Genomic DNA, 25,223 nt, shown 5'->3' on the forward strand with positions numbered 1-25,223 from the left:
TTACATTAGCGATCACGATAAATTGATGTTGTAAATATTTGCTAGTTACCATATTCATAAAATGGCATGCTTGGATTACACTGGCAATTTATTTAATACATTTTGGTTAATTCTCAGTTACATCCTCATGTCTCTAAGATAATGGTCAAAACTATAAAAATGACTGAAGCATTAAAACGTCATTAAATGTTCGATCAATTAATTTTACATTAAAAATACAAAGGCTGATGGTGCCCAACCCTTTGAAACAATGATGACTTTTGCCTGTTCTACAACAATTCACTGATATACACTACAAGACTGCTTTCCATATCTATTCACCTTCTTTTTATAAGGAGGTGAAATCATTTTTAATGCTGTCTGTTCTGATACAGTAATTTACTTAAACCACTCCGTTTGCGGTAAAATTCAGAAGAAAAGCTATCACTGTCAAACATTTGCATCTTTCAATGACTTCAGAGTAAAACCAGATGAAAAATGATTATATTGCTTTTTGTACCCACATGTACAGTACAGCAGATACCATATCAACAGCCCTACAGATAGAAAACTACAAAAATACACTCTGAAAAAAAGAATTCTGTCACATATAATACCTGACATGTCTTAAAAGCTAGCTGGAAATGGGAGAGAAATGACATTCCTCTAAAGATTTACTATCATCTCAAATACATATTACTTAAAACCAGTTTTATTTAAAATATTTGATCAGTAATGATGTTCAGTTTTCTTTCATTAAGTTCTTATTACCCTTCAAGTTACATTGTATTACCTATTCAGGAAAAGATTTGATCTTTTGAGATTATACTTTGTTAATATACTGTATATTAACTTTACGACTTGCCTTTTTTCAGTGTGTTTCACTCAATAATGTCAGTTCTTCCAGTAGGCAAATCCTGCCACAATAACAACATCCTTCAGTAACTAATTATAGAGGGAGAGTATCAGAAAAATTAAGGGTATTTCATTATTTCATCAAGTCCTAAAACTTGTCCTATAAACAGTCATTTTACTACTTGCTACATTGCTGGCATCTGTCTTTGATGTCAATAATACATGACATCTGTACAGGAAAAGCAATGGTCTGTGTTTCTAGATACAGCATGCCAAGACAGGGTAGGTTTATTAAACATTTCACTGGAATGCAAAACACTGGAAAGAGGAAAGAGGTTTTAGTCTTTTAAAGAAAATAGACTGGAACAAAGAAGGAAGTGAACCTGTCTTTTCACCCAAATACCACAAGAATTGATAAGGGAAACAATGTTTGTGTAATATCACAGCATTTATGTGTCTATTGTTAGTAGAAAAACAATGTAAAGGTCAATTTTACATTCATTTTGGGGCTTTTTGTTCTATTTTTATGTTTAAAGCAGCTGTTTTTAGAGCATGTCAAAGGCAACTTTTAGGTAAATTGTATGCACTTGAACTAATTTACAGTAGGTTTGCCATAGAAAAGAGGGTGTATACTTGTACATGTACATGTAATCAATATATTTTAGCTTTTCTATTTTTCTTTTCAGTTATTCTTTCCATTTAAAATTTCATAGATACAAATATAAATGAGCATTCAGGTTTTGATTAAAATTATGCACTTTAAAAATTATTTTATTATTTTGCAAATATTTTGCATGGCGCTGTATCTGCTTTCATCCATCCATCCATTTTCTAAAAGCCTATCCTGGGAAGCAACAGGTGCAAGACAGGACAGACACTGGATGGGATGCCAGGCAATCAGAGGGCACATACAGACGCATGTACACACATTCACACCAGGGAGAATTTTCCAAGAATTAACTTACCAAGATATCTGTGGGAGGAAACCGAAGCACCCAGTGAAAACAATCGTGAGCATGGGAAGAACATACAAACTTCACACAGATAACACCTAAGGTCCACAATAGAGGCAGGACTGTAGGTACAATCGCACAAATTGTAAGTCACACAAAGTAGTTACAAAGCTCTGTGGGTCACAAACTGTATGTAATTCTTATTTAAGAAAATATTCGTACTTGGATCTTTAATTAAATTGAACATGTTCCAGTAGTTATGGTCACTTGAAATCACTGGGTTGAACACAAAGTATGTTTTTGTTCTAATATGATCAAATGTACTGTATACATGGAATAACCCAAAAAGAAAATGGATATTATTCATATCATTTACATTATCTTATAATGACAAATACAAAATGTTTAACTGTAAAACAAATATAGGATTTTTGGTTTTGCTATCCCAATAATTTTAGAAAGCAGTATAGTAGGAAACATATCATCTGTTAAATGTTAAACATTGACAAAAAAAAGCCAATTTTCTTTTCTTTTATTTTAAATTCATTCATTCGTGTTTCCATATCTTTATTATGTGCTTGTACACTAATGTACTAAATTATTAGAGATTAGCCCTAGTGGGTCGGTCTATCTCCAGCAGTAATTACAGCTATAACACATCATGACATCAGTTCCACTAGGTGTTACCAAATGTTCATGAAGATATGGGACCACGTAACCAACAGCCACCAATACTGTACAATAATTTGCAAATGTAGCTCTTTTTCAGATGTGGGAAGAACAGAAATGCTTTTGATGTGGCATTCTAGGACTTCCCATTTGCTTAAAGGGGCTGTGAAACAGGGATTTTAGTGGCCAGGAGAGATGGCTCAAGTCCATCTAATTTTCTGAGAACTACTCCCCCACAATTCTTGCTTCTCATGCACACAATGACTTTGTCATCCTGGAATACGCCGTACCCGTATGGATAAACAGTGAGAAAATGAGACATTCCATTGACATATGCGTTTTATCCAGAATGGTCAGAACAGCTGTCTCATATGAACAGAACAAACACCAGACCCTGACACCTCCACTAGTTGCCTGTAGAGTGGAGACAATGAAAGTGAAGTCTAGGGTCTCCTGGGTGCTACTCCACAGCCTGATCAGTTCATCCATCAGTTCTTAACAGTGGAAAACATGATTCATCAGATTTCATTATCAGTCCAATCATTTGCCACTGTAGTAGATATATTTTTCCATGACACATTTTAACAGACTGCCAATTTAACTCTGAATGCTCATTTCCTGTAGCTCCCAAAAAAACAGGTATCTCCCTATGTCTGCCCTGTATACTTTATAGTTTAAAGCCTATACCATGTACTGGGCCATAGCCACTGCTTTAGACAGGATCACTCCTTAGGAAAATATCATTCTCTATTTTAGTAGGGATGTATATTTGAAAAGTGGAAATACCTGTACAGTATAGCACTGTAAGTCCAAGACAGTAAATTCTAAACTGCTTACAACTTTTAACATAGATTTTTAAATTTAGGATTTTTTTAATTCTAAGGAAGCTACAGAAAAAGCTATACTGTATCTTTAAAATAAAAAAATGGTCTTGCATAAGCCATCAAGCACTATTTTTCTTACTTTTTTTTTACATTGAACAGGCCCTATCTAAGGCAAACACGTAACACAGACATAATGTTTTTCTTTATGTTTTATGCCCCCAGTCTTTTATTGAGTCCTTGTTTTACTACTCTGCCACAATTAGGTTTTAATAGTTGAGGGACCTAAATAAATTCTTTTCTTTTTGCATCACTGTTCTCATTATTTCTTTTCTAATTTTTGTTTTTATGCTTTTAGAACACAATTGCATATTTAAAATAACAGTAAGACCTATAAAACATATTATAAAATGTAACAAAAATTAATGTTTCTTTTTAGCTTAAGTGACTTTGTCCAAAGAAATGCAAAACTAAATCAATTTTTTAACAAATTCCACAGAAGCCACCTTTCATAACTACAAACCTATAATCAGGTGTTTCATTAATCTTCACTGTGTTGCTTATGTTTGAAGTGCTGAATCACTTAGATATCTAAAATTAATCACTCTCCTACACAATGAACATTTATTAAAAAAAAAGACAAATTCATTCGTCTGTATACTCTTGTGGCATCCAGTTTGACAAAACTAATATTTTCATGCAGGTCCAAACTTTGTTTCTGCCAATGATTTATGAGAAATATTTTATATATATATATGAAATTGTTCAAATAATGTGATTGACAAAAGTGTCTTCATGTCCTTTTTAACTTCTAATTGTAATACTGTAAGAAATTATGATTACTGCAACAATATTTAATAATCAAACTATTGTAAGACCAAAGAATTGCTCATATGCTCATATTTAAAGGGGAACTGCAATGCCATTTTTATATTTCTGGGTTAAAAACAATCAGCATTGATGAGTGTATTTCAAACCACAATGAAAGTAAAATGTACACAATAAAGTCTAAAATCTCCAATCTACATCACAAAATGCCCTAAATTTCCAGGTATACGCAGCGCCTTATTTTGCAATTCAGAACGAGGCAGCCAAACTTCCAGTGAGGTGAAGCAGCCCTATTACATGTAAACAAGCTGGTTTGTGAATACATCTCTTTAAACTTTGAGAAAATTCTGGCAACAAATACAACTTACTTGTTAACTCTGAGACCACGTTGGAACATTTCTGCAGTGAAATGCCTGCTGCAATGCACAACCTGTCCTTATTCACTCGTACATCACATTACATCAGTAATTACTTGTGAGCAGGAAGGGTCGCATCATGTCACAGTTCTCTCACTCTCGCCCATGGCATGACCAGGGGTTTGTGGCAACATGGTGACTATACAGTATTTTCACGAAGTTCAAGATTTTGTGCTTTATTCGGAATTTGTAAAATTGCTGGATACAGGCAATTAACTTATTTTGTTATTTTGAGATTTAATAACTGGTCTGAGAAATTGGGACTGCAGTTCCCCTTTAAGGAATGAACAGAACAGTGGATGTAATAATTATTTTCATACAGTATATGGATTCACAAGATGTACCCTCATGTCCTTCCATTTTTATGAACAAAAACCAGCAGCCACAGGTGTACTCTATTACCAGGATTGAGAACAACTGTATTTGGGAATTGAGATATCCTTAGAAGTTACATAATGTCTCTGTCCCAGCCAGTAAGCAATCTACATCACTAAAGACAGCACTCACCATCAGGAAATATTATAGCACCAGAGAAGAACTTGGTCTTCCTTAAAACCTAAATATTGTGTTGTAGGATTTAAGGAAGACCAATAATTTCCTTATTTAATCTCTTTCCAAACAAGCACAGTGTATTTTTAAACCACATTTGTTTTTTAAACATTGTTTTCAAATAATAGCTTCCTGCGTATCCTACACCAGTGAACATATAATTTCTAGGTAATCACAGGCTAAATCTTACTGAAGGCCCTAATGTGTGTTACAAGAGATGCAGATGTACTGTAGATGTAGACATGCTGAATGGTCACAAAATACAAAGTTACATGTGTTTAGTTTACAGTACATTAGAAAAAAATGAGAAATAGACTGCAGAATTAATAAAATCAATTTTGTTATCAGTTTATGTTGCAAGGCAGCTAATTTAAGACTAATGTCCAACAAACAACCTGAGGTTGATAAAACATGGCTGCCTTTCCCGATTCGTGCAAGTGAACTGATCTCTCCTTTTTCAAATAATAATTAACATTAGGGAAAAATGAACTTACAGTCGATACAAAAGGTAAAGGCAAAAATGAATCTACTTGAATGGTTGAATTTCTGTTTTTGGCTGTGTGGATGGATCTTACACAATCCACACTGTTTTTACAGTGAATATAATCAGCATTCAGTTGTTCCTTAACTGTATTATAATTTTCTTTTCAAAACTCATGCTGTATATATCTCTACAGTATCCTATGTACTGTAAGTGACGCATGCTACTATCAAAATACACTGAAATACAGAGCCTAGAAGGATGTCATAATAACAGGAAATTATTAAGGATTTTACGCTTAAAGCAATTCCTTCATATCCTCCACAGCACTGGTATTTGGCTTTTGCTGTCTTTCTAGATAAGATGGAAAACAAATGGGATTTTTAGTTTTACCCTGAATACGTGAATAGTATCCCATTCAGCCATGTCTTATTTAGTCTAGAGGGAAGAAAATGCTCTTGTGATGGCAAGAAAAAAAGTTTGAAGTCTTCCCAAAGTAAATCTTGAAGCCAGGCAACAGACAGCAAGCACACCCGTGTGTGTACCAACAGTACAAATATTTCATTTTGCATGTCACCTGACTGTATTGCCAAAACATAGATGGGAAGAAAATCGTGCAGAATATACACAACTTCCAACGCATCTGACACCATTTTCCTGCCACGAAAGACAAAAGAGTATTTAACAAGAAAAAGATCAGTTCCTTGAAAACAAATGTGTTTCAATATACTCATGTTTACAAGAAAGAATGTATTTTTTCTTGATCTGAAGTACTTAAGCGTACTGTATGTTTATGCTTAACAAAGCAACTTTTAGTACTGTTCTGTGTATCCTGGGATTATACTATCAATTATTTATAAACTTTCCTACTGAATTTTTCTTAAAATTCCACAATCCTTGGATATCATTTTTAGTGACTATTTGGTCATTTTTGGAACTGCAAAGTATGTTTTGTATTAAGTTAAAATACCTTTAACATTTACAAATGAATTTGCTTTCAAAATTGAAACGTGATATTGCACTAAATACAGTGTTTTTCCAAATTATTTTTTACTACATTTATGTCCATTCCTTTTACTTTAATACCTTTGGAATATAGAAAATCAGCACAATTTATACCTTTCTGAAATGGGCTACAAAGTCTAAAAGTTTTTCAGGTTTTGAGAGTGCCAGCTCTCAATGTCAAACAAAATGTTAACTAAATACACACAAAGAAGCAGAGAAACAAGTACATCTGGTTTCTTCCCAAATACGTTTTTCCAATTAATCTTCTAGCAGTTACTTGCCTCTTCCTTCCATCTGACAGGTCACAGACAGTGAGTAGAACAATTGGCAATTAAATCTCTACTTCCCTCTCAGAGGTGTCAGAGATTCATCCATCAGTATTAACATGATCCTAACTTGGAATCAGGTACTGAATGCTCTTAGAAGTTAATATTATAGGCATCCACATTCTTAGGTTTTCAACATCGTGATGGTTTGTTTACTTTAAACAAGACATCTTACAAAATTGCACGTTGGAAAAATGACAGCAAACATTCTGCACACTGCAATGTCATAATCCTTCATCTTTAATTTACAAAATACTTGCAAGACATATTACCTTTTTATTAATTACACAGGTAGGTTGTTCATATAAGTGAGGAATGGACAGTTGTTCTGGAAGATACAGAGTGTTAATATATTCATTCAAGAGATCCCATTTCTAAACAGCTGGCTTGCAGAAGGATTTTGCCATTGGTAACTGATGATATTGTAAAAGTGACCTAGAAAACCTGCAGTACTGTAACTCCCATTTTGGCAACTATCACTGTTATTAAAGGGAAACCGACACAGAAACAAAACACAGTATCACTGTCCAAAGATTCAAGTTAAAACATTATTGGTTTCAACAGCTCTACTAACAGCTATACAGTAAATAGTCATAGTCTGTTATAACAAAACTCTTCCAGCTGTCTCTCAGCACAGGGGTAACACCCACTGACTGGAAAATTGTTAATCCCATCCATAAAAAGAGAGAAACTGAACCTAGTAATTATAGCCCAAAGAGCCTTACTTGTTGTATTTTTAAGACTATATAAAAGATCTAGGACTAAAAACTAAGTGAGAGGATCACCTTTGTGACAATAAGATTCTACGGGGATGGTCAAGATGGATTTAGAAAAGGTAGAAAATATACAGGGTAAATGTTACTTAACTAACTTGTTAGACTTATGGGAATGAGCAAAGGCACTGATGGACACAAGCCAAGCATATGATTTATCTTTAGATTTATTGATAGTTTTTTTTTTAATTCATTTGATAAAGCTGTTTATATAAGGTTAATTCTCAATGCATGCCACAGGCACTCAAAGAAATGTATTAAATTGGATTACGACAGGATAGATGTACAGTATATTAAGTGGATAATAATTGGTAATAGTTTCAATTCTGCTTGTAGCACATAACAGATTTATCCCAAGAGTAAGTAAATCAAATTCCAGATAGCACTAGTGCAAAATTAATAAAACAATTAAGAAAATATAAGAAATAAGCACTTTATAAAATGATTTAAAGAAAAACTGTATCCAGTTAAAACAAGAATACAAAGAATTGCAAGCAAAAGTAAACATTATAGTACAAAGGCCAAGAGAAAAGATCGAAAGGATCTGTGCTGAAGCTCCCAATATTTTTAATCCTATTATTGTTAAAGCAGGAATTAACATGTTTTACTTTGTATGTGTTTATGACATTAATATATAGCTTGTATTTCAAAATACTACAATGCTAAATAACTATTTTGTTTTGTCCCATAATCTATTGTCAACTAATGTGTCTTAAATAGTTATGATTCACTTGAATGGTTGAATCATAATATGGATTATGAACGATTCATGGTATCCACAGATTCAGGATCATAGATCACTTCTGCGGGCAACAATTGGGAACCTTCAAAACTGCATCTTGCTGACACATTGTCACTACGACTACCATTCAAGATCATTGACCTAATGAATATCGTGTTTGAAGCAGAGCTTCATGGCAATACTAAATAAAAGACATGAATTATTACCCCTAGCAACTAATTGACTCACAAATCAAAAGGGACTAAATTAAATGGTCAGATGAAAATTGAAAGTTTTGGACTGTCTCACTTCTGCTACGATTAATGCAGAAAGGTGACACTCACACTGAAAACGTGTTTATCCAATTCATGATTGCACTGGAGCCAGAGCCTATCCCAGTTAGCAAAGGGTGCAACGTGGTATACACTCTGGACAGGATGCCAGTCCACTGGAGGGCACACACTGACACAGATACAGCACACACTCACTCACACCAGGGCCAAAATTTTTCCAGAAGCCAATGAACCTTCGAATATGTTGTTGGAAGGACAGAGGAAAGCAGAGCTTCCAGAGGAAACTTACGTGAACACAGGAAAAATATACAAACTCCATGCAGATAGCACCCCACCTCTGGAACTGCACCCAGGGTGACTGTGCTAAGAGACAGCAATGATAACCACTGCACCACTGTGCCGTCCATGGACTTCACAATAAAATGATCATATAAAAGTCACATTATGCTCAGTGACTGTATGATTAAGCTAGAAGAATATGTATGTTATAGGACGAATAGTGCAGATCACAAGCGCAGGTTGTACAGCCTGGAGAGGTTCTCCGTAGAGAAGTTGTCAAATACTCAACAAGAAATGTTTAAAAACTAATTAAACAGTTAGAAAATAGATTTCTTTAGAAAATAATGATGACTGAGTTATAAATTCCTTTTAACATCATGTATTTACATAAATATTTTTGACAGATGTTTAATTTGCATGTTACAGTACTGAGTTATGTCTTTTGTTTTCGATTTACTCATATAGCGACTGTACAACTGCATTTTGGTGCTAACAGGACTTTAAGTACAGCTCATCCAGAGAACTAAAATTTGGAACCTACTGTATTATGCCTCTGTCCACATATGTATAAATGGTCTCTGTTATTTTCTAAGGACATGAATAACTTTAGTTTAAATTAAAACCCTAGACAAACACAGAATTGAAATGTTAAATTCCAATAACATTTTAAGACATGAATACTTTTTCAACATTTACAAATCAGATCCAAATTCAGCAAGCTAATCCTGTCAGAGAACTGTTAGTCCTTCTTCTGCAAGCTATGGACATGCTCTATTATATATAGTAACTGAGTGTACATTTATTCTGAATTGAATTTTAAAGTATTCAAATTTTCTTAAGGTGCTCTCTATCATCACATCAACTATCTATTTGCTTTTGAAAAGGTTTACTTTTCAAAGTAACAACTATGGGTCGCTGCTGCTTATTCCCAAGCTTTCAAAAATCTTTGCATTTCATGACAAAGAAAAAACAAATGCGCTATTTATATTCATACTTTGGGAATTTTCACATTAATACATTTCTCTTTAACACACATTTTCAATCTGGGAATCTCAGCTATGAATGTCTTGTGTTTTTAAGTTGGAAGTAGGACAGAACCCATGTGTTTCACTCTGTCCGTCTGTATTTTAAAGGGGCATCAAATCCCTAAAAACAACATATTCCAGCTGTGACAGATCAATAACCTTCTTGGTGACAACACTGGTGATTAACACTTGTAGTAGCAGCTAGCGAATACCATATACCGCTGAAGTCTCATGAGGCCCAGAATGAAGAATAACAGAGCACTGTCAATGACTTGTATTTTCCAACATAAACACAGGAAAATCCACGCCCAACTGAAACTCACAACTGAAACGTTGTGTTTCCTTTCTTCTCTTTACAGCATGGAATAAACCTATTACTTGCTCCTAAGTATAGTATATACCATTATATAGGGAGCAAACACTAATATATACAGTAGGTAGTATAGTACTGTTTATACAATAGATAGTATAAGTTTCCTTTTACTAATAAAAAAAGTAACCTATTGCTATTTGATTTTACTGTGTTTCCGTACAACATATTGCATTGCTGTAGTTGATTTTAATCAAAAAAAGTTTTGTATGTCTTACTTAAGAGAAGTAGGAAGAAACAAAAAAGGCACCAAGGGACAATGCTGTGATACATGACATTTTACTTCTGAATAATGAATATGGAAGTAATAAAAAAATAATTATACTCTTTTATTTATTAGGTGCAGTATTTGTTAGAGTGGGAATTACTCTATGCAGTATGTCCTACGGTATACTGTATGAAACTTAACAGATAAATGCCCGTCAAAGCCAGGCAACCATTTATTCAGTAGTAAATTAGAAGTTGACTTCCTACAGTACCTAGTATTAGTATACTGTAGATCCTTTTGTTTCTGTGCGCCACTTGTAACCTAGCCTAAAATGAACCTAACCTAGGGAATTTTCACATAAAGTCAAAATAAGAGGATTAACAAACACAGCAGACTCTACAAAGGAAATTCAAAATGATTTTGATAAAATGTGAGGCTGGGTAAATCCCTGCAGGTGACATTTATTGTAAACAAGTGCAAAGTACAACAAGCTGGGTAGCAAAACCATAAACATTAGATATAAAATAGGAAAAGCTGCACTTGAAGAAGATATTCATGAAAACTAATTTGGTGTTCATGCTGACACATTTATGCATTCTAGAGAAAGGGGGAGGAATAAAAAGATCCAACGAAAATGTTAAGGCATGCAGTTAAAAGTGCAGAATTTAAATCAAGGGTCATTAAAATTATTTAATTCACTAGTGAGCCCTCATTTAGAATATTACATGCAATTTTAGTTACTATGATTACAAAAAAGATATTGCTGCTCTGGAATTAGTCCAGAGAAAAGAAGCCAGATACATTCCCGGACTTAAAGGAATGTCCTACACTGACAGCCTGAAGGAACCTTTAAGACTTGAACAAATAAGTCTAAGATACTTAATTCAAGTTTTCAAAATCCTCAAATGCATTGATAAAGTTAACTCTGTGTCATTTTCAGAAACATTACTGTAAGAAAACAAACCATAGGACATAAGTGGAATGTACGCAGAAGTACTTTTAAAACTGAGAACAGGAGACACTGTTCTAATTCTCTCCTGTCTTTTCTTGTAATGTCTTTTTATTATGACATATCCTATATCCTTAAAAAAAGAAAAAAAAAGCCAAAGTGTACAGCTTTCTGGCTGGTTCAGGACACAGCTGTCAGCTCCACAAGAGAAGCCACAGTACAATTATGAGTGGGGTTGCTGTTCAGAAATGTGATGCAGACTGTTGCTTCAACTAAAACATGCATGATGATTTGAGCCTCAGACTAGCAGGTGGTGGAAATATCTTAACTTTGTAAATGAGGAACAAGTTCGGCTGGCCTCTCACCAAGCGGCCATGTGGCTCCACTAGTATGTTGAAACTGAGTAGCCGGAGTGTTTCTACGGGTGTGCAGAAGTCAGGGCCAGGGCATGTACTGTACAGTACATGTGCAGCTGGAGTGACTCTCCGGGTGTGTTTAAGCCAGGGCTGGGGCATGCACTTGTGCAGCTGGAGTGACTCTCTGGGTGTGTCGAAGCCAGGGCTGGGACATACACATGTACACCCAGAGTGACTCTCCAGCCGGCACCTGGACATGCATGTGTGCACGTGGGTCCTGAGCAACTTGAGGAAGTCCTGAGGAACTTGGCTTCGGCATGACCACCAGAGGCTGCTGGTCGCTGGATCCAAAGATCAGCGCATTAGCGTTTGGTCGATATATACCTAGAACTGCCGCATCTAGAGAACAGTGGTAATGCCTGGCACAGCCGGGCACCGCTGCAGAGCTCAAGTATGTGTAGATCACTCCTGTCTTTGCACACGGAGCTGACTGGGGTCACGGGCTCGGAGTGCTTTCAGTACTGGATTCTGGAACATCACTGCATAGCAAGGTGGCAAAGGAAATCCGGCACTGCCTTGTAAGCAACTTTGTTCTTTCCTTGGATTTGAGGCTGGTAAAAACCAGTCCACGTTATGTTTCAGAAACACACTGTCCGCTCCCAGGTCCTGACAGCAATCAAGTGGGACTGAGTAAAAATGTTATTACTGTTAAAGGAGTGATGTTATTTTAAACAAGAGGGATTTATAATATATGATTGTCCATGCTTATGTGGTAGAAATTGCAGAATCTTTGATGCTTTTATTTATTGTTGGCCTTTATCCCTTGGCTTCATTTATAAGCCTTCTAAAGGTATTTAAATATTAAGGTGGGTAGCTGCGTCAGCATGCGTAGGCTGCAAAGGAACAAGTAATAGGTTTATTCCATGCTGAAAAAAAGAAAAAAGAGAACACAACGTTTCGGCCGTGGAGCCTTCTTCAGGTGTCTTTTTTTCAGCATGGAATATATTATTTGTTCCATTTAAATATTAATATTTGAGTACTTTTTCTTTTTTTTCTCCTGTGTCAGTGGATGTCTTTTTTGCTCTATTTGTATGTATATGTGTGTGTCTTTGTTTTTTTTCTTGTCATTAAAAAAATAAAATAAAAATAATTTTTAAAAAAAGGAGACAGTGTTTTACAAAAAAAGGTTGTAGGGATCTGGAACAATTAACTATGTTGTTAAAGCCTATCCTCTGGCAAAGGCCAGATGATTCCTGGTTAGAAGAAGAAGATGCTAAATGTACTTATTAAATTTACCATAAAAACTATTACGTTTGTTTAGACTGCCAATAAGTTTGAATTTGAATCAATTACTTAGGTTAATGTTAAATTGTCTTATTTTGAACATATGAAGAGAGATTAACAGAAATGAAGGGTAACGTGTCTGAAAAAAGTTTAGATTTTCTAATTGAACCCACATAAAAACAAATGTTTTACATCCAACACTATAATAAAAAATCTCTAACAATACACTGACTGTAAATATGTTTTATACTTCTAATGAAAATATAGGATGATAAAACAAAATGCTTATAAAAAGTTCTAACAGTAATATCTCAGCTCCTTTATGAATCATGGTATTGTCATGCTGAAAATTGAGTTTACGCGTAATGGACATTGTTCAATAGGTTATGTAAAGATTTCTTATTAATGTGCCTGGATGTGATCGTTTTTGTTATTTCAAAACCTGAATCGTCAAATATCCTTATTTTAATGACTCCCAAGTTTCAAATTGCTACATCAAAACCCGCTACTATAACTCTATATAATCATGTATACCAAGTCCTTGAGCCTGTCATAGTCATGTTACCCGTTAGGAACTCTGATGTTTCCTGCAATGGAGGCTGGCTGTTTGGCACAGGGGAATTCAGAGCTGTGTAGCTTAGGACTGGAAGATGCTCTAAGAGAGACACTGGTCCAATCCTGGCACAAAACAAGCTATTTATGTTGAGGCGTGTACTGTTGAAATATGTGACATTTTTCATATTGTGAGCCTTACAGTGTCTACAGTCCAGTAAGTCATCAAATGGAAAACTAATCTGACAGAACTACAAGAGCATAGATGTCCAAAAAGATGTCCTACAAGACCAACATGCATCCAAAAATACACATGCTGATGCAGCTACCCACCTGAACTACAAAAATCCACAAGTCTCACTGACTGTAGTGTGGCAAAAAGCAGATGCCCATCCCCAGCAACACTTGGCCAGTTCTACTGGACACCACCGCTTATGGAATCACTTTCTTCTAATTTCAGGATGTGTTTATATTGTTCTAAATAATGAGTGGCTGACCTTTGGTCCCACTGGGCCACCGAGTCCATTCTTCCCAGGGATTCCTTGCTCCCCCTAAATAGCAAAAGAAAATCCCATAAAAGGAATGCCATACAGAAGTATTAGCAACATTTTTATCCGAAAAACTGTACATTTTTAAACCCGTTTCCTTCTCAAAGCCAAATCAAACATAATTAAAAGAATAAGGCTTCTTTTCTCCAAACTCTCCAATGCTAACATAAAGCCGGAGACAGGTCAAAATTGGAAAAACAGTTGTGAGACACTGAAGATGTAAAGCTCTAGGCTTTAGGCTAATAGAGGTATTACAGGAGGTTTTAGATTTGCTATAAAAGAATTAATTCTGATCCCATCAAATTAGTTCATCACTTGCTGCCATCAAACCAAAGGTGTAATAAATATGCAGTGAAAGCTACATTTATTGTACATAAAACAAACGTTTTCTTATTAAAATTATTATTGCAGGGATCTCCAGTGTCATCTAGTACTAATCTGGCATAATAAATGATATGCTAAATGAGCCAAGAACCCAGGAGATCATCAACTGCAATCCTGACCATGCCAGGTTTCTGGCGCTGGCCGCAACTGCACAGTAAGAGAAACAAAGGAAGAGGGGAGAGTTTCTTAATGGTGCCACATTCAGAATTGTTTGATTACCTTGATCTTGTTCTGGGCTCTATGACACTCCTTAGGAATGTGTAGCACTCTTTATTTGTACAGTATATTTGTTTTTAGTTTTCTCATGTTTCACAATGCATTAAACATGCATCTACTGTACCTTATCTTGCCGCAATTCCCTGTATAGTACTTTACCACACATCTCTATGCTTCACCATGCTTTTACTTAATTTTCACTATTTGTGAAATTTTCTTCTGCCTTTACCATGTAAATCTATAAGGATCTTGAAGTAAGCAGGCAAAGAGTCACAGAATGATTCTGACAGAATTATTTTAGTAGTTTTCTTCATGTACTGTATGCTAACTACTGTAAGATGAAGCCAACAGTGTAAATCAGGATGAGAAAATCAATAATTACACTGTACTTCATTAACTAATAAACAAAATCAAATATCTGTACCATAGGTCCAGGCTGACCAGGAATTCCAGGTATGCCCCTCTCTCCTTTGCTTCCCTGCAACAAATGGGTAATACATTTCTAAAATGAGCATTTCAACAGACAACAACCTATCAACTAATTTATTCATTTTTGGGGCCTCTAAAATATTGGTAGACATTGGAGCTTTGCTTACTATAAATTATTTGAATGCAACCAGTGCTACTAAATACGTTTAAATACAACACTGATTATATTGGCTAGGTTCAATAAATATAAGATGAAAATATATTTTGGGCTATTTTTTTTACTCTAAGATGTGAGATAAATTTGAAGTACTTCATGAACATAACATTCCCCGACATGAAGATTGATGCACAGATGAGTCAGTTTCTCAGAATTAAGAAGTAACGTAGTAAACTCTCATTAGGAAATTCCAAACTACTTTCAAAAGAATAGCACAGAAATAACACATCCTCTGATGTCTTAGAGAAACTCTTAAAAATTAAAAGTTCAGGCTTTTTTTGATGTCAATTATCAATTACATTATCTGACAAAATATTGTATGCTTACCAAGCTGATATTTGGTACCTGTACTGTATGTTATAAAGGCCACACATTCTTCTCAATTTACAGTACAATGAATTCCATCAGAAGTGAAAGGACTTTTCTAAGTTAATCAAGTGTTTATTCCTGTGCTATATGATGTGATTTCAGATATTTTTATACACGATATGTGGAAATTATTTTAAACCAAAAACACATGGCACATCTTTGTGCAAAGAGTTGTGAGAGCATTAAACAAGCTATCCAATCATGTTGTTGAAGCCGACCCTGGCTTCTTCCAAGAAATAGCTAGATGGGATCTTAGGATCACTTTGTCTTCTAACTACCAAATGGACTATACAGGTGAAATGACCTCCTCTCATTTGTACCATTACTTAGGTTCTCACGTTATTCTTCGGTTCTGTTACTCTGAAGGCCTATACTTACAACCACTATAAAAAGCCAGTCTTAGAAAATGTAAGACTTTAAATTATAGTGTAATACAGATTCTACGACATTTTGTGTCAGTTACCTTTTTTCCAGGGATTCCTGCAGTGCCCGAGCGTCCTGTTAACCCACCAGGTCCCTTCAATGAGAAAAGACTAAGCAACAAAATTGATGGGTCTTAAACAGAAACAATAATCTAACTGAATGTTTAACCTTCTTACACAGTCTCCTTGTTTTTTTCACGTTGCCTGTGAAGTACTGGAATGTGCTAATTAAATATGAATTATATCAATAATTTTTCAGTGCTGAGAAAATATTCTATGCCATGTTATTTTCCATTTTTTCTTGTTTCCTTTTCATTCCCATGATCTTTATGTGTACCCTGTGATTATATGAACATTAATAGGATTATTCTTCTCAGAGTAGTCTGTCAGCACAACAGATGAGAAGAGGCAATCGTACATCACCTCTCAAGGTGTCACTATACTGAAACCAACTCAGAGTATTTGCTGACTCATTTTTAAACACCAAGGTCTGTGTGATACTTGACTGGAATTACAGACTCACACAACATATAACTCATACAATACAAGTTCTTAAAGTTGTAATCACATTCTCAGTTTTCAAAACCCACTGTACAATAGAATTTCAAATTCTAATTGGAAGTTAAAACACAGTAAATGTCTTGATTTACTAAATGAGAATTCAGTTTAAAGAAATACAAAACATTCTAGGGAAAGGGACACACCAGCTCTAACAGCTGACTTCTTCTGATGGCCTTACCATAGGTCCTGGAGAGCCGGGTTTCCCTGAAATGCCTGGTGCTCCTCTTTCGCCCTGCACACAAAGTAGACCATAACAGCTTCCTTCAGTCTCACCATATACTGTATTTCTTTACAAATAAAAATGGAAAAATTCAGACAGCCTTACTTTGGCACCTGTTTGCCCGGGCTCTCCTCTAGGACCAGGTAGACCTGGTGCACCCTAAAGATGAAACAAACAAGCATTTACATGAAACGCACACACATTCAATTTCAGAAATATTTAAAAATATAGAGAGTCTTCAAAAAGTATTGGGACAGTGTAGTCTAATCTGGGAACTTCATTATAAACTAATTTTTCATGAGAAAAAATATGACTGATAAGGACAACACCTTTTGTAAGTATGTTATTTTGAAACAAATATCAATTCAATTCTGCCCTCTTGTGTCAATTAAATAAACTGTTAGTGTTTAACATTTTGTTTTATTTTGAAGGACCTTGGTATTGGAGCAATTGGCTGATGGGTGTTTCCTTTTAGTCAGATGTTAATTGCTGAGTAATTTGGCATTCATAAGACCCATGAATATGCTCTCAAACTATCTTACTTTGACTTCTTTGGAGACCATAGTTAAAAGAAAACAAAGAAATTCTGTATAGAAAAAGCAGGCAAATTCAAAGCTGAAAGTAAATAAAAACTCAATCAGATTGATACAAAAAATGTGCTCACTAAAATGACCAATTCATGAGATTCTGAAAAAGAAGGTATCCACAGTTATAATTAACAATTAGCCAAGAGCAGACTGGCCAAGAAAACAATGTGCATGAGAAAAAAAAATATCAGAGCTGACATGGAAAATTCTGAAGCAATTACCAGTGAAATCACAAAAACTACAAAATTACAAAAGTACAGGACTGAAGGTACCAAACCTCCATAGACAGGAATTACCAAGACTGTGATGCAAAATGTAAACCTCTTGTCAGATCTAAGAACAATAAGGGCCAGATTAGAATTTGCTTTGAAGGAGATAAGGTGGGAGAGTTTTTATGGACAGATAAGACTTAGATAGTCTTTTACCAATGTGATTGAAAGATGAAGTGTGGAGAAAGAAAGGAAGTGCAGATATTCCAAAGATCACTATCTGTGAAGCATGGTAGAGGTGCTGTAACGTCACAGCCTGGGTGTGCAACCTCTGGCTGGGTCACTCTTCCTTACTGATGACTTAATTCTGTTAGCACCAGAACAATTTCTGAAGTTTACAGAACCATTTTGTCATCTCATGTTGAAAGAAATGCTGCTTTATTTATTTGGTGGCACTTTACCACCACGGTTAAATTCAACCGAGCATACATGCTGAAGAAAAAATTGAAGCAATATGGGAAGAACTCAAAGTGGCTGCAGCAAAACATTTCTGATGATTACACATAGATTGGTGAATTCCTTGTTTTGTTGATTCCATGCAATTACTGACTCCAAGGGATTTTCAGTGTATGATTTTTACATTCTGAAATATATTTAAGGTGAATGTGCCTTTCTATGACAATGCATATCGTTACTTCAAAACACAGAGTTGTTCCAGAATAAATATATGAATGTGGGAAGGCCCCAATAATCTAACATAAATCACATTGCACTTGTCATTTATATTGATCTTATGATCACAAAAACAAATCACTTGACTGGAAAATTGACAATCTGAACCAATACTATTTGTAGGGAACTTTATGTACTTTCTAAACATTGCACCTATAAAATACATCGTGTTACATTTATTGTCAAACTTCAAATAATATAAACAGTTGGCAGCCCCACCTTTTCCCCTGGCAGCCCAGGTGTTCCCCGCATTCCCTGTTCACCTGGGACACCCTAGACAAAAACAATTAATCATGAATGTAAACAAGGGTGAGCTTCAAATATGCTTCATACTGTACCAAATGGATTGTGGCCACCTGCAGAAAAGATACTCTCAACACAAGTCATACAGAGTCTGTGCCAACAATGTATATTTACAAGGCATTATTGTAATTTTATTATTTATTTATTTTAAAGTGCCTTAAAATTAGATCTGGGAGATAATAACAGTATTTGTCATTTATTTTTATTTTCACAACAAGTCCCACAGGATACAGTATGTGTATTTGGAGATCCCATTAAGAAAGACAAATATAAAGAGGATAGAGTATCTAACTGTACTTTCCAATGATGATATTTTTGCCAGATGCAAAATACCACACCTCACAATTTAAAATGTGGGGGCGGTTAAAGTTTTTTTAATTCATTTTAAAAATAAAGTATAACACACTCACAGAAATAGAAAAATATGTGGAGCTGACACAGAAAAGGAGAAAAGAGAGCCTATTCAGTTTTGAAGATAAGAAAACACTCTCAGAGTTTTTGCTCTAGCAAAATGTAATCTAGCCTTACTTCTTTCCATAAGAACAATTTCTGCAAATAAATGTAACCAAATGTGGTTTTAGGGTTATCCTAGTCTGCAGCCGACCTCTTAAAATAGATTTTTCTTTGCAATTTGATCTGCCAAAAAAAGATGTTGTGCCTGAAGACTGATAGTAGCTTGAGAATTAGCAGTTGAGTGCTCAGCAGTACAAAGACACCTAAACACCAGTTAATTGTTTAGTTTAAGATGACTTTGACATCTGTTAAGTGCTTTCTTAATATGATCAGGGGTCACAATGAGCCTCTCCATTTAAAATGACAACTATAACATAGTTATTTTCTGGATCCAAGTGTACTGTATGTGTGGAATGATCATAAAATAACATGGTGTGCACTTACAGTACTGTATATTCAACATTATTTTTCATCATCATGTTAACACAAATGAGCAGCACTGTGAAGCTTTGGGACCCTGGATTCAATTCCTTGGCGTGCTATCTGCTTGGAGTTTGAATGTTCTCCCCATTCTCACATGGGTTTCCTCAGGGTGCTCCAGTTACCTCCCACAGTTCAAAGATATGCTGTTCTTCTCAGTCCAAAGATATGCTGGTAGGTTAATTGGCTTCTGCAAAGAAAGTGTTCCTGGTGTGTGTTAGTGTTTGTCTGAGTGAGCCCTGGGATGGAATAGCTGTCAGGAACCGGCAGGTTGTTTCAGAGGATCCTGTGCGTAGCCATGAATTCTGCGGGATGCAGAGGTACTCAATCCAAAATCGTAATCCAGAAGCAAGGTTGATAGGAGAAGCTATAGATCAGGTAACCAGATAGATCCGAGACAAACCCAAATAGATTCAAGACAAACCGAGATAGATCCGAGACAAACCGAGAAGACAATCTGAAAGGCGAAATCCGAGAGACGAGATTGAAGAGGGAAAAGTTAGGTCCAAAAAACCGGGAAATCCAACGAAACAAAAAAAGACGTGCAGCAGAGAACTCTAAAGGAGGACTCTCAATAGTGAGCATCGGTCGGTGAGTCAGGGAACTTTAAATACTAAAGGGAGAGGGACGTGATTGGATAATTGGTCCGGCAGTGAGAATCTGTGGAATCTGGTGCACGTGAGAATGTGATCAGTTCAGTATGAATGAGATCGTGAAACAGTGGGTTTGGGAATGTAACAGCATTTGTGAGGGAGAGTGCAGGGCAAGACAATGGCGTCCTGTCCATGGTTTATCCCACCATGTTCCCATTGCTTGCTGGATTAGGCTCTGGCACTATCTGCGATTCTGTACTGGATGAAGCAGATTAGAAAATGGATGGATGGAAGTCAACAGAAACATCACTATGTGGTAAACTCTTCAGGTATTTAGCAATGCTTTGTTAAAAATGAAAACAGGCATTTGAAGTAGATGCAGTAGCCATCACTGTTTCTCCATATGACTCTACAGCAACAGAGACTGAACAGAATATTACAAAATTACTGTATATACTGTAATGTTAGTTTTTTATATACAACTTAAAATATTAACTAAACAGTTTATATCTTTAGTATGTCTAATTTGGATATTTAGATTATATTTTATCCTACCATTCACTTGTAATAGTCTTTCATCAGTTTAACAGTAGTTTGATTCAGATGGTGAATTTTAACATATTTTAATCAAGCAGGGCAGCCATGGTAGCTCATACAGCAAGAGTGTCTAGCTCCTGACCGGAAGCTCCCGCGTTCAATCCCAGGTATGGGCAAGTGATGTACCTTGCTCTAATTCCTTCCAGACGGCTCTCAGGTCCACTCAGCTTGCTTTTCAAGTGAGTACCAGGGGTTAATCCTTCTAGGAGTAATAGGCCGGCCAGAGCGTGATGCTGACCACATCACCTCCACCTCCAGTGTTGGGTGACCAAGAAAAATGGTGGCCCTTGCCCCCCATTCCTCTGGGTCTGTATGGCCTGAAAAGGGACCTACCTTAATCAAGTAGCTCAGCAGCTCCATGGTTTTCAAGGTATTGAGTCAGTGGTACAAGATTTTCATTTTCTTTGTTGAAATTAGGAGTGATTTTTATATAGTAGGTAGTGTTGCTATTTGTCATTGATTTCAACTATACTCCCAAACACCTGAAATCAATTACGGTAATTTATTTTTTTTTATGCCAGGCACTGTATGCGTATTTTTAGCTTTTAGAACAGGGGAAGGATTATTGGAAACGTACATTTTCTTATTCTTATTAACAATAAATATTAGGGTTCTTTACCGCCACACTAGCAGTATGAACCATGGCTCATTAGAAGTCATTGCAATAACAGAGGGTTACCTTAGTTCACCTGTGATGCTTGGCTTAAGATATAGAAATAAATCAGGGAATCACATGAGAGACTTTGATTGGGAAGGTGTACTGTATGTATTGGACATCGGTCAGTACTCACAGGCTTACCGTCATCCCCTGGGGGACCTGGCCTCCCCTTTTCACCTCGGATTCCCTAGGAGGTGAAATAAGCAGTCAAATGAGATGTTTCAGCATTTAACTATTATACATTTACTGGATTGTATTACAATTACATAGCAGCAATACTAGCAGTCACACAGTAGGGCTTACCACACACCAACTCTGATTCTGATTCTAATTTCGCTCCATGCACAATATACTGTATGAGTAAACCATCACATAACTACTAACAGTCACAAGGATACTAAATCAATATGACTTGATTTATCTCTTTCTTTGCTTGTCAATATGACACATCAATTAAGGTTACTGGTTTCTACTCATTCTAGGCTCGTCTGATGCTTTCTGATGAGCCTAGAATGATGATGATGATAGACAGAGATGTCCGATGCAAACAGAGAAAACTATAACATATCTATTACTCAAACTTTCACTTTGCTTCTTTTGACACTTTTATTGAGTAGAGTGACAGATTTAGAGAATGCTACTTTACCAAAATCTTAATTTACCTTTGGTCCAGGGAGACCAGGAGATCCAGGAGAACCAGTAGGGCAATCACATTTGTCCACATTGGGTAATCTATCCAGCGGGCACTGGTAAACAAAGGGTACACAGCCAGCTCACAGAAAATATACTTAAAACTCTTTACAGACATACAGTTCGTATCATGCATATGAAGATGACACAAAGTAACATACAGTACTTACCCTCTCATCATCCTGTACAAAAAGAGAGAGAAAATATAATGTAAGACATTCTCACTTCTCTAGGATAAAATGCAGAACCATGATGGTATTGATCTTCTCTCTAAAATCAACATCAATATTGATATACTGGATGTTTAAAAACTTTGATATAGACTATAAATTGTAAACAGAAAATTGCATTTATTTACATCTGTATGCCCATGAATAAAGTGAATAAATATTGAAAAACAAATCAGCTTCAGTTTTGGCTATTTTCTAAATCAACATCTGCTCCCAGTACTGTTTCATAGTAAGTTTATTAACTCAAATTGTTTTTCTTTTTGTAAAATAAGTAAAAGAGAGCATGGAGAGTCCATTATCACAACAGGAAGCAGTGACCATAATGCAAGTCCCTTGAGAGAATAACTTATAACTAATAATATAATTAACTTTAAAGTAATACATCAAAAGTATTAAAATGAAAGTCCCCGATATAAGGGCATCAGTCAAACAAATAAATATTGGCATTTAAGTGAGAAAAATAAAATGTTTTTGTTTGCTTTTTACAAATATGTATATAATTCACAAGGTGAAGCAACACAAGTAAAAGTAAAAAGTAAGTGTACCAGCATCTGCACATTTATAATGCAAATAGTTATTCAAGTACTGTATATGGTATTTCACACCAAGGTCCTTACCACAGAGTAGATTTCGCATGCCGTCTCTCTTTCACTTTGCTGAGGATCACAATAAAGTCTCAGTTTTTGTATCTCAATCTAAACAAGAAAACAAATACAGAAATTAAAGCTCATGGATTTAAGCATTTCTGAATTAAAGTTTGTATTCTATTAATTTAGAATTGCCCATTAGCTTTTCTATTATTTACCCTAATGGGTCTTTAGGTCTTGGCTCACAGCAACAGGACCTGAGCCCACACATGAGAATAGAGAAGGTAAGGTAAGCCCCACAGCAACACACAGTGGGAGCAGTGCCAATAAGAACACAGGGGTTCCTGTTTCACCGGGAGGCCAGGCATCCCTAACCAATGAATGGGGGAAAGATTTATCATCTATCAAAGCAAATCAAGGACAGTGGCGCATGCAAAACATTTCACAACATAGTTAAGGATTTTGTTTCTGTATCTCACTCCTGTCACGTCAACCTCTATGCTCTAAAACCCATGGGTCTTATCTATTATTTAATCCCACCACAAAAGGTAAATGACCAAGCTCCATATTTTTCATGTTCTCCTACATGTCGGCCCAGATATCTCCCTCTTCTCTATGTCTTTGTCCTCTTGTCTATATGACACATTCATTGAGGTAACTGGTCTCTAGTCATTCTAGGCTCATTTGATGCTTTCTGTGGCCCAACTCACTTTCTCCTGCCATGACATAATAATAGATCAGGCCTATGTTGACCTCAGACATCATATGGAGGTACTGTCTGCACTGAGACATAAACACCTGTGCAAATTTTGTATCTGTTGAGTAGCAGTATAAAAGATATGGAGTAGCCTGTTGCCATTACCAGTGATTTTATTATCCTAGAAATTGTACTCTATGATACATTCAGGGTGGGAGAAAGAAGGATCTGTGTGCAACCATATTCAATGTGAGTGCCTCTGCATATTTATCACTTTCTTTGTCTGATGACCATCCATGGACATGACAATCTTGAAATTGAACAGTAGGAAATCGTGGAAAGCAAGTATAATTATTCACATACACATCTTAGAATGTTTTCTTATAAAAAATTCCATGTGACACTGCCAATCGAATGAATAACGAAGTCAGTTTTTATTGTCAGGGCATATCTAACATATCCACAACAAATTATGTGTAGAAGATAAACTAGCTATTGAAACAATTTTAACACACATTTTTAACACACAGTTGGCGAAACTGCAAAGTGTGAATATATACAGTAGCTAGCAAAAAACGTTTCGTGCAAACTCACTGATACAGTTGCCTCCCTCTTCACTCGCTTGGCAACCTGCGTTTTCCCATTAATATAGATAGGGATAACCTGTTCCAGAGGCTTTTCTTGAATCTGGACATCATCCAGAAAGCAGGTTATGTGCTTCGCTTTAACAAGCAGTTTAAGCTGGTGCCAATCTTCATCAAAGAGTTCCTACAGTATAATATACTGGGATCAGGGCAGCTATTTGTTACATTTTTAGTCAATCATATGATAAACCCATTGTATACACTTCAGGTCATAAATAGCAATGTACTGTACCAATTTTCTAAACATTCTAAGCATTGTAATATAGTAAACATTTATAGGATAATTATATCTTAAAATTAAATTATAATGAATCAAGCAACAGAATACCATCTCTAATCAAATTACCTCCAAAAATACAGATTATTTCCAATGTTTTACTGCATTGCTCTCCTTGGTCATTTATATGTATGTAGTAAGCACATATATCTAAAATACCTTATTTTAAAGTTATACAGATGTGTTTTAAATTAATATTTTGTAACACTACCATTTTGTCAATGAGGTAAAAGGAAATAAAAGTTTTCATCATTTCTAAATTACATTTCTTTTTAAATTTATAAATTTAAGGATTGTCCTTAAATTTGTAAATGATTACAAGTTTAAACATTAGTGTTTTTGCTATCAGAATATACATTTCAATATAAAATTGATGTGATGTCTGTCTTAAATCTCTATTTTTTAAATTGTTAAAGCTGTAAAAAAAT

General features: G+C 35.5%; 1 protein-coding gene across 1 annotated transcript in view; it reads right to left on the reverse strand.

Moving 5' to 3' along the window:
• LOC148832691 (uncharacterized) overlaps nucleotides 1–25,223 on the reverse strand; it is a 59,065-nt gene that overhangs the window by 27,446 nt on the left and 6,396 nt on the right. The window contains exons 5-17 of the mRNA XM_088918136.1: nucleotides 24,469–24,642; nucleotides 23,208–23,285; nucleotides 22,531–22,542; nucleotides 22,333–22,416; nucleotides 21,812–21,857; nucleotides 21,139–21,214; nucleotides 18,806–18,859; nucleotides 17,164–17,217; nucleotides 17,017–17,070; nucleotides 15,265–15,318; nucleotides 14,190–14,243; nucleotides 13,706–13,818; nucleotides 12,020–12,255 (exon numbers count right to left, since the gene is read on the reverse strand). Of these exons, the coding sequence (XP_088774262.1) occupies nucleotides 12,020–12,255; nucleotides 13,706–13,818; nucleotides 14,190–14,243; nucleotides 15,265–15,318; nucleotides 17,017–17,070; nucleotides 17,164–17,217; nucleotides 18,806–18,859; nucleotides 21,139–21,214; nucleotides 21,812–21,857; nucleotides 22,333–22,416; nucleotides 22,531–22,542; nucleotides 23,208–23,285; nucleotides 24,469–24,642 (1,089 nt within the window). The remainder of the gene's footprint in view (nucleotides 1–12,019; nucleotides 12,256–13,705; nucleotides 13,819–14,189; nucleotides 14,244–15,264; nucleotides 15,319–17,016; nucleotides 17,071–17,163; nucleotides 17,218–18,805; nucleotides 18,860–21,138; nucleotides 21,215–21,811; nucleotides 21,858–22,332; nucleotides 22,417–22,530; nucleotides 22,543–23,207; nucleotides 23,286–24,468; nucleotides 24,643–25,223) is intronic.

The sequence above is a fragment of the Atractosteus spatula genome, chromosome 6 (assembly GCF_055471065.1).
Source record: "Atractosteus spatula isolate fAtrSpa1 chromosome 6, fAtrSpa1.hap1, whole genome shotgun sequence".
In the NCBI taxonomy this organism is placed as follows: domain Eukaryota; kingdom Metazoa; phylum Chordata; class Actinopteri; order Semionotiformes; family Lepisosteidae; genus Atractosteus; species Atractosteus spatula.